Genomic DNA, 11,871 nt, shown 5'->3' with positions numbered 1-11,871 from the left:
TTTAGTCGAGAGCCAAGAGCAGATAAAGTTTGGTCTGAAAACAGTGTTGAGGATGAAAAAGCTGGTGGGTTTTCTACTTTGCCTGGTTATTTTGACCATCCACACAGGTAGGAACTGCAAGAAAATTCCACCCGAAGACTAATCTATAACGTTGTGTGATTAATTTAATATATCACACACCGTTATACAATTTCAGCAATTTAATAACAAGGATGAAACTTAGTTATTGATATGCGTCTATTCTAAAAAGATTCATATGAGAATTTTACATAATTTTAAATTTACGTATGGATTATTACGTGGCTGCTTGTTTGATGTCCACTTTGCCATGTCGCTGTCTTTGAGACTCTAATTTATTTGAACCCGCACTACAATACCTGTCAAATTAATTTATATTTGTAGCACAAAGGGCACTGCCGGCCTGTTTCCCCTAATTTTGCCGAAAAGCCCGTCTTTGTCTTCACGGGTAGTTCGCGCTTTGCCACGTTGCTATGAGAGCAGCAGCAACAGATCTCACTCTGTTTTGACACACAGAGGGCTGCGTTCATTTTCATAGCAACGGAGAAAAAAACGAGTCCGCCCAGCGGCCCCAGCCGGATGGTCCAGCTCGGGCCTGACTCCCTGGCGAGTAAGGGGAATGAATGGGCACTTTGTTATCTTTAGGCAAATAGACGCTTCCCAAAAGGGAGCCTGCATGGTTAGAGAGAGCGAGAATTGGGGGACGGCAGCCTGGAGTTTGTGGGGGGAGGGAGGGCAATGTGGAGGGGAAAGTGTCAGTGATGTGTTATATATAGCTCAAAACAGAGAAGCTCCCATGGGACAGAATCTGCAGAGGCCTATAAATACCGTAAAACAGTCTGTAGTGAGTATCCTCGGGAGTTTTGGTAGGTGCTTATGAATGAAATGCATTATTATTATTATTATTATTATTATTATTATTATTATTATTATTATTATTATTATTATTATTCATCAATCCATTTTCCGTATACTGCTTATTCCTCATGAGGGTTGCAGGGGTGCTGGAGCCAATCCCAGCTATCTTCGGGCATCAGGGGAGCCAGCCAATCAATCACAGGGCACACAAAGACAAACAAAGGTCACTCTCACACCTCGGGACAATTTGGAGTGTTCAATCTGCCTGCCATGCATATTTTTGGAATGTGGGAGGAAACCGGAGGACCCGGAGAAGTGCCATACGGGCCCGGGGAGAACACGCAGACTCCACACACGGAGGCAGGGGCGGGCCGCGAACCGGCGACCTCTATACTGTGAAGCCGGCGTCCTAATCCCCTCGACCGCCCTATATTATTATTATTATTATTATTATTATTATTATTATTATTATTATTATTATTATTATTATTATTATTATTATTATTATTATTATTATTATTATCTCATTTTCCGTACCGCTTATTCCTCATTAGGGTCGCGGGGGTTGCTGGAGCCTATCTCAGCTGTCTTATTATTATTATTATTATTATTATTATTATTATTATTATTATTATTATTATTATTATTATTATTATTATTATTATTATTAATCACACTTTTCTTGATTGAAAAAAGTAGCCCACTTTTGCTTTCACAATATCTTTTAAATATTATTTTAATATTATTAATATTGAAACATGGTAAGGACGGCCCGGTAGTCGAGTATTTAGTACGCCGGCTTCACAGTGAGGTCGCCGGTTCGCGTCTCGCTCCAGCCTCCCTGTGTGGAATTTGCATGTTCTCCCCGGACCCGCGTGGGTTTTCTCCGGGTCCTCCGGTTTCCTCCCACATTTCAAAAACATGCATGGCAGGCTGATTGAACACTCCAAATTGTCCCTAGGTGTGACTGTGAGAGTTACTGTTGTATGTCTTTGTGTAACCTGCGATTAGCTGGCAAACAATTCAGGGTGTCCCCCGCCTAGTGCCCGAAGACGGCTGGGATAGGCTCCGGTAACCTCCGCGACCTTAATGAGGACTATGCGATATACGGAAAATGGATGGATGAATCATGGTAAAAAAAAACAACATACGCGCGCGCGCGTGTGTGTGTGTACGTGTGTTTGTGTGTGTGTCTGTGTGTCCGCGCGCGCGCGCCTGCGTGTGCTTGTGTGTGCGCGCGTGTGTGTGCGTGTCTGCATACTTGCGTGTGTGCATGCGTGCGTGTGTGCGTATGAGGGTGGGTGAATGCATTATTGTTAACCCAGCGTGTAAAGATTTCATTTGATTCATTTTTCAACAGTAGCCAAAATGGAACTGTATAGTGCCACTTAGCAGTTTTTTTGACAACGATACTAGTGCAGCGTGTTCTACCGGAAACAAATTCCTTGTGTGTCCTACATACTTGGCAATAAAGATGATTCTGATTCTGATTCTGATTCTGATTGTGCTCCTTATTAGATGGCAACCCCATAATCAAGGAGAGCTTTGCTAAGCAGCTCCTGCGTAGCAAAAGGCAAGACAGGCCAAGGACAGCAGGCCACCCCGATGAGCCCATGAGAGTGAGCGTCATTTACAAAAGCTGATATTATTGACCTGAGTGACTTTCGCTTCCAATATGATCTCCAACCCCTCTCTGTTTGTCCAGAAGCACCGTTTTTATCTTCCGAACTGTATATATGCAACTGCATTTTCTTGAAAGTCGATGTGTTTAGGAATAAGAATGACTGCACGTTGCCTTGAACGATTCGCTAAGATCTTTTAACTATTTGGACAGTGACAGTCATTTTCCTTTACACGTCAGTAGAGTTGAAATCATGCATTGTCATCGGGGCACGGTCGTCGACTGGTCACCACGTCCGTTTCATTCAAAAAATATGCATGTCAGGTTAATGGAACATTCAAAAATTTCCCTAATGCACAAATGAATGTTTGTCTATGTTTTCCCTGTGATTGGGTGGCAACCAGTTCAGGGTGTACCCCAACGACTACCCGAGAGCCTCAAGTAGTTCCAATTTTGTGTGTGTTAAATCTCACGATTCTGCAATTTTCAGGTCTTCAAAAAATCATATTTAATTCAATCATACAACTGTGAACACTAATTGGAATCTTCTTCTTTTCCTTTTGGCGTTTCCCTTCAAGGGGTTGCCACAGCGAATCAGTGTCCTCCATCTATTACAGGTTTGATTCGCATGTTTCTTTTGGCCAAGCTTTTACGTCGGATGCCCTTCCTGACACAACTCTCTTATTTATCCGGGCTTGGGACTGGCTCAATAACTCATTAAGCACTAATTGGAATGAATACTTGTAGGAAACCATTTGCATCTTATGGGTTATTTAAACGTGGCACGCACGGTTGAATAATAACCCATAAGATGTGTCATTTTCAACAAAGTGGCATGTAATTGCATAATGCTAAATTATGCCCTACTGGAATTGTTTATCAGGTATTGCGACCGTGGCCTTCTGCTAGAATGACTTAATTTTCTTTTTTGATAATTGTATTTTTGACATTTGTGAAATCGGCAACGAAGACGCTTTCTTAAATGATGAAGTCGCCCGTTATTGAGCCTTTGTATTTTGCAATTTACGACATAGGACAGATGAAACAAGTTAGAACGTTTATTGAAATGTTGACATCAAGTATTACCGTATCACTTCAAAACTGGATGGTTTTATTCCTATTAAAATATGTTAATGTAAACAACATGCAGCTTGGACACAACTCAAGAAGGATCTTACATTTTGAAAGGTTGGAACAATTAAAACAAAGTTGGAATTTGACAAAAAGGCCAACGAATGAATACTTTTCAACACAAAGTGCTTAAGAACAGTTTCAAAAGAACGCCAATAAATTGAAGTCATTTGTCAAATCATTTAAAATTACATCAAAATATTTCAACTCAACGAATGTAAAACATTTCCAACTGTGCCTCCCAGCATAAGATTCTATTACATTTGGCCATATTTTACAAAAGCAACATGTATGTAAACACTGCATAATTGGAAGAGGACTTCATTTTATTTTATTCAATGTGCCAAACTGTTTGATAGACTATCGCGAGTGCACGCGAGCGCATGTGTCACTGACACATTCGCTCGCAAGCACTCGCGTAGGACACGCAAGCACGGGAAATACGAGTATTCTTGTGCCAGGATCAAACGGCCAGCTTTCATTTATGCTTGTTGGGGATTTTGCTGCGTTTATTTATTCATTGATTCATTAATTCATTCGTTCATTCGTTCTTTTATTTATTTATTTATTTATTTATTTATTTATTTTTATTTATGCATTTATCTCCTTATGTATTGTCTGCGTATAGCCTCCTCATTCTTCATTTGCGTGAGCTCAGACATTTATCGTGTTTTCGCTGTTAAGGAATCTCGAGTTCGTGCTTTTCATCAAAGACAACTGTAGCAGACTTGGTTCGTGTTAGTAAAACATTGTTGAAAATGTTATCCAAGCCTGAAAAATGGGATAGTATATGACTTTGTCCAAATATTTTTCAACTCCTGAAAATGATCTCCTGTTCGATATTAAGTATTGCGCATGCGTTGCTGTTTGTGGTTAAATTGATTCAAAACCAACCAGAAATAGCATTTGGGAAGTAAGTCAATTTTTGTATATACTATTTTTACTCTTAATCAGAGTGTTTCTCATCGCTAAATGAATTATTCACGTTTTTTTCACTGTTATGTTGCCTTCACAGTCAATGCTGCTGTTCAACGCCACGTACGCGGTGCTCGTCCATTTTCATGTGTAACAATTAATTTGCTTGACTTGGCATATTTATCTCTGTCAGGAACACATGCTTCACATGCAGGCTCTGGACCAGAGAGCGCAGGAGACCAACATGGAGCATTGGCTTAACCCTAACTGCTACCCACGCTGTGACAGAAACTATGGATATCCTGTCTGAAGATACGAAGGTCGCCAAGACTCTGCACTTTGAAGTCATAACTCATATTCCCCCAAAAAAACAAAGAAAAAAAAAACAAAGAAAGGAGTCTATACAGTACATTTATATTCAACTAATGTATGACAACATGACAAGAAAAAATATTAAAGAGGGCTCCCTCTTGGGTTTTTACAAGTAATAGCGTTTCCCTCGAGATGGATTGTCATGAAATATAAAATATCTTTTTTTGCAAGTCGCAGCATCTTAAAATGTATGTGATGGAAGGCGAAACTTTAAAATAAATGTAGATGTATTTTTGAGTCAGATGAAAAATTGTTAATCAAGTGAAAATAACCCACAGAGGGAAACACATCTACCACAAGGCCCGTGGTCAGGAATGCACTCGCGTGGCTTCTGAATAAATAATTGTCTATTTTTTTTGATTTATGCATCCTAGAAATGTCAATACACGTCTGTCTATAATATCGTGACTATATGAGAATGCGAAATGCTAAATGATAAATGAGGAAATGCCTCATTCATGTGGAGGTGGGTGGTTACTTCACTTTGGTCGAAATGGAATTTATTGTCTTGTCTCCACAGAAAACAACCGCCTCAAGACGATGAAAGCGATTAAAAATGGACAGACTTCCTCAAACTGATGCGCCAACGACGCCAATGGATAATGCATCTCATATTTTTAGTCCATCAGAATGCATGTTCGTTTCTTAGAATATACGTATTTACCCTTAGTATCTTATTGTGACGTCGGAAAATATTTACTTTGAGAATGAGTTAATAAAAAATATATTTAAAACAATCCCGAGTGAATACTCGATCGCAACATATTTTAATGCCGCAGTTACGCAGTGGCAATCTTGGAATCGAATTTTGTTTGGAATCGTCCTGATGAACACCAGAAAAACGTCAGTCAGATCAGTGCAGTGTCTGGCCAATGATTTATAGCAATTTTTGTCATGCATAATGCACAGCGGTTGAGCGGTGAAAATGGTTCAAATGTGGGCACGCTTGTACAAACATGCGCGTGTAGCGAGAATGCGCTCACATGCACTTGTTGAAACAAAGTTTGCCAGGAGCTTCTCGTGTTCACCCGACATGCGGGGAAGATGTGGAGAATATATTTCTGTGTACTCAACTCAAAAGTCTGCTCATTTGGTTTAGGTTGACGTGTTGGTAATTGTGCCAGAAAGTAATCTCGTCAGACAAGTTGACATGTAGGTATTGATTTTTGAAAACAAACAGCGCTTTAAGTTTGAACAAAATTAGGCCCTACTGGAATTGTTTATCAGGTGTCGCGTCTGTGGCCTTCTGCTAGAGTGCGACATGAACAGAATGACTTACTTTTCTTTTATGATAATTGTATTTTTGACATTTGTGAAATCGGCAACGAAGACGTTTTCTTAAATGATGACGTCGCCCGTTATTGAGTCTTTCCATTTTGCAACAGACAGTTGAAACAAGTTAGAACGTTTATTAAAATTTTGACATCAAGTGTTACCGTATCACTTCAAAACTGGATGGTTGTATTTCTATTGAAATATGTTAATGTAAACAAAATGCAGTTATGCCTGGACACAACTCAAGAAGGATCTTACATTTTGAAATGTTGGAAGAATTGAAACAACGTTGGATTTTGACAGAAATCCAAACGAATGAATACTTTTCAACACAAAGTGCTTAAGAACAGTTTCAAAAGAATTCCAAAAAATGGAAGTCATTTGTCAAATCATTTCAAATTACATCAAAATATTTCAACTCAACAAATGGATCTATCAACAGAAAACATTTCCAACTGTGCCTCCCAGCATAAGATGCTCTGACATTTTGAAAGTCAAATGTCCATATTTTACAAAAGCAACATGCATGTAACCAGTGCATAATTGGAAGAGGACTTCATTTTATTTTGGTCAATGTGCCAAACATGTTTGATAGACTATATGTATATGAATATTTGTCTTTGAATATATAACACAATTTTCTCTTTTTATGAACCCTTCATCTGCATAATATTTTGGTGTAGTGTGTCCACATCATCTCTGGTTTTTAAAGAAACCTTTTGAAGTGCTGCTCTCCTTGATGGTCACAGTTAGTAAGTTGGCAGTGACATCAGTCACCAGGACCTTTTCCACGCTGCACAGAGATGGTCGCCATGTCACCTCATCCAGGTCGATGTCGAGCTGGGTTGGGGATGGCTTGTCCAAAAAGAAAGGCTTTTCCGTGGGGAGGAGCCGGCTGGGGCCACACTTATGCTTGGAGTGGCCTGAACTGTTTTTAGTCCTGTGTGTGTCCCTGTGTGAGTGCAGGTCGCTCTCTGAGCAAAGCTGCTTGTGGGATCCTCCGCCTGTCATTGGCCGGTTTTGTGAATGGCGATGGTGATGATGATGATGATGATGATGATGGTGCCGATGGTGTTTATGTCTGTGACCATGGTACTGAGGGCTTCTATGATGGGAAACCTTGAGCAGTTTCATATCTTCACCACTCTGAAGCTTCAACAGTTTTTGAGGGCTGTGGTTCGAGAGTTCATCTGCTCTTCTCTGGTCGGGCTCATAGGCTGCTGGGATACTGTCTTGGAAATGGAGCTTTGGCTTCGGACCTCTCTTTTTGGGGAAATGCACCAGCTCTTCAGAGTTAGCTTGTTGCTCGTGGGCCACATCTGGTGGACTGACAAATACGCTTTCTCCTCGGTTAACAGTGCTGGGTGGGAAAATTGTGGGAACAACTGCTCTCAGGCCTTCTCTGGCCCTGTGGGTGACAACGGGCTGTGGTGTAGTGCAGGTAAAGCGCATCTTCCGCATTGTGTCATTCCTAAACTCATAAGACTTGGTGGCTTGGGCCTATTCGAAAATGAAAAAAAAAAAGAGTTTTGTCACTGCTTCACACATTTTGCGACAATTTACAAAGTTTCCATTTCGTGACACTGTAAATTAACATTTTGAAAATAGTTGTATTACTCTGGAGTAACCAGAAGAAAAACCTCAGTTAAAACACTTCTTTGCTGCTCAGGGAACCAGGCCTCAACAGTGTAATTGACGTGTGACACTGCACTGCTATAAAACGGACAATTACAGGACCAAGTTCCTTCCTGGACCCTGTATTCACCTCTGAACTACCAGTGACCCTGGTTAACAACACTCATGCTGCCATTTAGATAGATAAACTTGAGCTGTTTTTACTTTACTCATGGTCGTGAAAATTCATTTCTGACACTAAAATATATGGCAGGGGAGGTTGTTGTTGCTATTGTTGCTTTGTTATTACCAAGATTGAACAAAATACATTAGCCGTGAGTTGCTTTCATGGCCCAGATCAATAAATGTGAGAGATCACGCATATGCCCATGGGAAACAATACAATTTCATCTCATGGGTCTGAAAATGAATATTCGTTTAGTACAAATAATGAATGTTTGCTTTTTATCCTTGCCAGTGTCACCGAGTGACCAACTGGTCTGTGAACCGATGATTATTTAAGAATGTATCCTATTAGTGTGACATTTTTGTGGAGTACTGTGCAACAAGATTTTTCTGGGGTAAAATGTGCTGCGAGGCTCAATAGAGATTGAGAAACAATGCCTTCTAAGAGAACACGTTCAATTGAATATGCATAATTGCTCTCGTGATAATTAGGATCAGCTAGCGACTAACAAAAAATAGATGATTGGCATTACCTTGAGAAGAAACTTCTTGGGTTTTGGTCCTCTCTTTTTGGGTCCGAATAGTTCCCTTTCACGCTCCCTGTTAGGAACACGGCAAAGGCAGACGCCTCTTGATGTGTCAGCCGATCAAGTGCACGTAACGTAAAGTTAGGAGTAGACAGGCCATGTAACGTCGAACGTACCTCTGCTCGAAAGCCGCAAACAGACGGTAGTCCAGGATATTTTCCTCCGGTTCCCATGTGCTGTATCTGTTGGGGCGGATTGAATCACATCAAATCGACAGTTAGTTTGGATTGAGGAAGCGAGGATTCAGGCTTTCACGGCGTGGAGAGTTTGGTCGTCGCGTTTACCCCACGAGTCCGCTTTCACGTCGAGCTTTAACCACGCTAGCCACGGCGAGCTAAAGACAGCTACCACGGCAGTGACACAATATGCGCCGCAAAAACAGAATAACAGAATGCAAGACTTACTTAGGAGACCAGCCCTTCCATTTTACAAGGTACTCGATCCGACCCTGCATGCCGTCAGAAACACAACAGGCGTAATTTAGCTGTGCAAGGCGACATTAGTATTACAAAAGCTACATTTTGGTTCGTTTGGTTTTTGGTGAAAGCAAAGGCCACGTACCTTCCTGATTCTGCGTTTGATGATCGACTCGGCGGCGAACACCCTCTCTCCGACAGCAGACAGCTCCATGTTGACTCCAGTGCGACCTACCCTTAGCTAAGCTTGCTAGTGTTAGCGAAGCAGACGTTTTTTTTCTCCCAGTGTCTCTGCCACTCTCAATTCCCGACAGACCATAATACTACCCCGCACAGCGCGGACGTCACCGCATTTTTTACATTGTTGCTATGGAACCGCAGTCGAGGGACCCACTTTGAAGACGCCCATTGGCCCAGCCGTTGCTACGTGATCGGGTTGCTACGTGAGGGGAGGAGCTTAATCTGGCAGGAAAACCCTTAGTTCTCCGACTTCGCTTCATGACTTCAAATTGCTGTGGAGAGAGAAGACAAAGATGTGGCGCATTTTTTTATGATAAAGATTTAAAAACAATTGCTTCTATGTTTTCTAAAGCCAGTGTTGAAGTAATTAAATCAAAGCAAAGAAAGGCATTTCAGCACCGAGCATCGAGAGAACACAGAAATCGGCACCATACAACCGCATGAAAAGCTCTCTATTCCATTTTCGTTCGTCCAATGCAGCACGTTCATTGCAAAATGCCGTTTGTTTTTGTAAAATAGAGCAAGTTCACCCTGCTCACAATGGCGACACGTGTACACTTATGTGTATTATGTTGATATATATATATATATATATATATATATATATATATATATATATATATATATATATATATATATATATATATATATATATATATATATATATATATATATATATATATATATATATATATATATATATATATGGATAACTACAGGATAACTACACAACTATGATCTTGGTTATTTCTACAAATGACATGGCGATTTTGTGGTTGTATTATTCAACCGACAACCGACCCCACCCCACCCGACCCCCTGGGAAAAGGCAAATGAGCAGACTTTGTTCATATTTACTTTACATCTGATGTGTCAAACCATTCCAGGAAGTGGGCGCAAAACACAAAACATTGCAGTTTACGAATACAACAAGAATTTCCTGGTCGTTAGATTGATGCCAAAAACAACGCATACATTGTGGCTGCTCCTGTTGTGCTCCGACTGAAATTTTATGATCAGCTAAATATGCTGATACTTTTAAATATGAATAATAATAATAATAATAATAATAATAATAATAATAATAATAATAATAATAATAATAATAATAATAATCCCTCAATTTACAATGTAACGCGTATTCCTCATTAGGGTCAAGGGGGGTTCTGGATCCCAGCCAATCCCAGCTGTCTTCGGGCACGAGGCGGGAGACACCCTGAATTGGTTGCCAGCCAATCGCAGGGCACACAAGGACAGTCAAACAACAAGGACATCCAAACAAACAACAGTAACTCTCACAATTTGGAGTCTTATCTTATATCTGCTTCCCATGCAATAATAATAATATTACTAAATATGCTGATACTTTCAAACATCTGCATAATAATAATAATAATAATAATAATAATAATAATAATAATAATAATAATAATAATAATAATAAATAATAACTTTTATTATTAGTAGTACGTGGTAATATTAGTATTCAATCCATCCATCCATTTTCCGTACCGCTTATTCCTCATTAGGTTCGCGGGGGGTGCTGCAGCCTATCTCAGCTGTCTTCGGGCACGAGGCGGGGACACCCTGAATTGGTTGCCAGCCAATCACAGGGCACACATAGACGCACAACAGTCACTCTCACATTACCACCTCGGGACAATTTGAAGTGGTCAATCTGCCTGCTATGCATGTTTTTGGAGTGTAGGAGGAAACCGGAGGACCCGGAGAAGACCCACGCGGGCCTGAGGAGAACATGCAAACTCCACACAGGGAGGCCGGACCGGGACGCGACCTCTGCACTGTGAAGCCGGTGTGCTAATAACCACTCGACTACCGGGCCGCCATATTAGTATTATAGATTTGTAAAATGCAAATCATTCAGCTAATTATTCAGCAACCAAACGGAATACATTAGATTGACAAAATCACTTGATTGATATATTTTGGACTTTGGCGTTATTGAGGTCGTTTTAAATAAAACAATAGATAAACACATGAGATATATATTCGTCCAAATTTATGAAACAGATTTGAATGGATGGATTTCCACACAATAGATGACGACCCCCCAACCGTAAATACCCAAAAATTACATCGGACTGAACGCATTTTCGAATTCATGTTTTACATTATTTCGTTTAGAGTACTCTGTTCGCAAAAAAAAATCTTGTGGGTGTTTCTTTTTTTACTTCCGTGTTTTCGAATTGTCCGGTGTTTGGCTAATTAATTTGAATACATAAATAAATAAAATGCACCCCGTTCAAATCCTTTATACATTTGTTCGTTAACCTCAAATATTCACGATAGAACCCGCTTCTGCAAATTATTTTTCTTATGGCGCTTTTCGTTTGATATTATTAGAGATAATTAAGAAATTTTAGTGAGGATATCACCGACGTAATTATTTAATAATGCCAATATATTTTATCGTTAAGCATTGCTGCTACTTTTTCAAGTCCTTTTGCACGTAGAGCAGGGGTGTCCAAAGTCGGTCCCCGAAGGCCGCCGTCCTGCCTGTTTTCCAGCTCTCACAGGAGCAACGCACCTGATTCAAATCATCAGGCATATTTTGATGCTGCTTCAGAGCTGGCTGATGAGCTGATCATTTGAATCTGGTGTGTTGCTCCTGGGAGAG

The 11,871-nt window shown here is 40.3% G+C and overlaps 2 protein-coding genes across 2 annotated transcripts; one reads left to right on the top strand and one right to left on the bottom strand.

The window, feature by feature from the left end:
* On the top strand, positions 1-4,863 carry lg10h17orf67 (linkage group 10 C17orf67 homolog). Its single transcript, XM_089006930.1, has 3 exons — positions 1-107; positions 2,395-2,495; positions 4,737-4,863. Exons 1-3 carry the CDS (start codon positions 53-55, stop codon positions 4,851-4,853), a joined length of 273 nt encoding a protein of 90 aa, XP_088863056.1. The 5' UTR covers positions 1-52; the 3' UTR covers positions 4,854-4,863.
* Positions 4,864-6,304: 1,441 nt separating this feature from the next.
* Positions 6,305-9,325, bottom strand: cbx8b (chromobox 8b). The gene is made up of 5 exons (XM_089006928.1): positions 9,139-9,325; positions 8,982-9,025; positions 8,694-8,759; positions 8,524-8,590; positions 6,305-7,690 (listed from the first exon to the last, which is right to left on the bottom strand). The coding sequence occupies exons 1-5, from the start codon at positions 9,205-9,207 to the stop codon at positions 6,884-6,886; spliced, it is 1,053 nt and encodes a 350-aa protein (XP_088863054.1). The 5' UTR covers positions 9,208-9,325; the 3' UTR covers positions 6,305-6,883.
* Between the last annotated feature and the right edge of the window lie 2,546 nt (positions 9,326-11,871).

This window comes from Hippocampus bargibanti, linkage group LG10 (genome assembly GCF_051943395.1).
Source record: "Hippocampus bargibanti isolate YZ-2025 linkage group LG10, ASM5194339v1, whole genome shotgun sequence".
NCBI classification, from domain to species: Eukaryota; Metazoa; Chordata; class Actinopteri; order Syngnathiformes; family Syngnathidae; genus Hippocampus; species Hippocampus bargibanti.
Note: the sequence above shows the minus strand (reverse complement) of the source record. Positions and strands in the feature narration are given on the sequence as shown.

Excerpts from the sequence above, each read along its gene's own strand:
- cbx8b (XM_089006928.1), bottom strand. The coding sequence starts at position 9,207 with ATGGAGCTGTCTGCTGTCGGAGAGAGGGTGTTCGCCGCCGAGTCGATC. Across the intron at positions 8,591-8,693 it reads TTTGCGGCTTTCGAGCAGAG|GGAGCGTGAAAGGGAACTAT; the intron begins GTACGTTCGACG and ends TGTTCCTAACAG. Across the intron at positions 7,691-8,523 it reads CCAAGAAGTTTCTTCTCAAG|GCCCAAGCCACCAAGTCTTA; the intron begins GTAATGCCAATC and ends ATTTTCGAATAG.
- lg10h17orf67 (XM_089006930.1), top strand. The coding sequence starts at position 53 with ATGAAAAAGCTGGTGGGTTTTCTACTTTGCCTGGTTATTTTGACCATC. Across the intron at positions 108-2,394 it reads TATTTTGACCATCCACACAG|ATGGCAACCCCATAATCAAG; the intron begins GTAGGAACTGCA and ends GCTCCTTATTAG. Across the intron at positions 2,496-4,736 it reads ACCCCGATGAGCCCATGAGA|GAACACATGCTTCACATGCA; the intron begins GTGAGCGTCATT and ends TATCTCTGTCAG.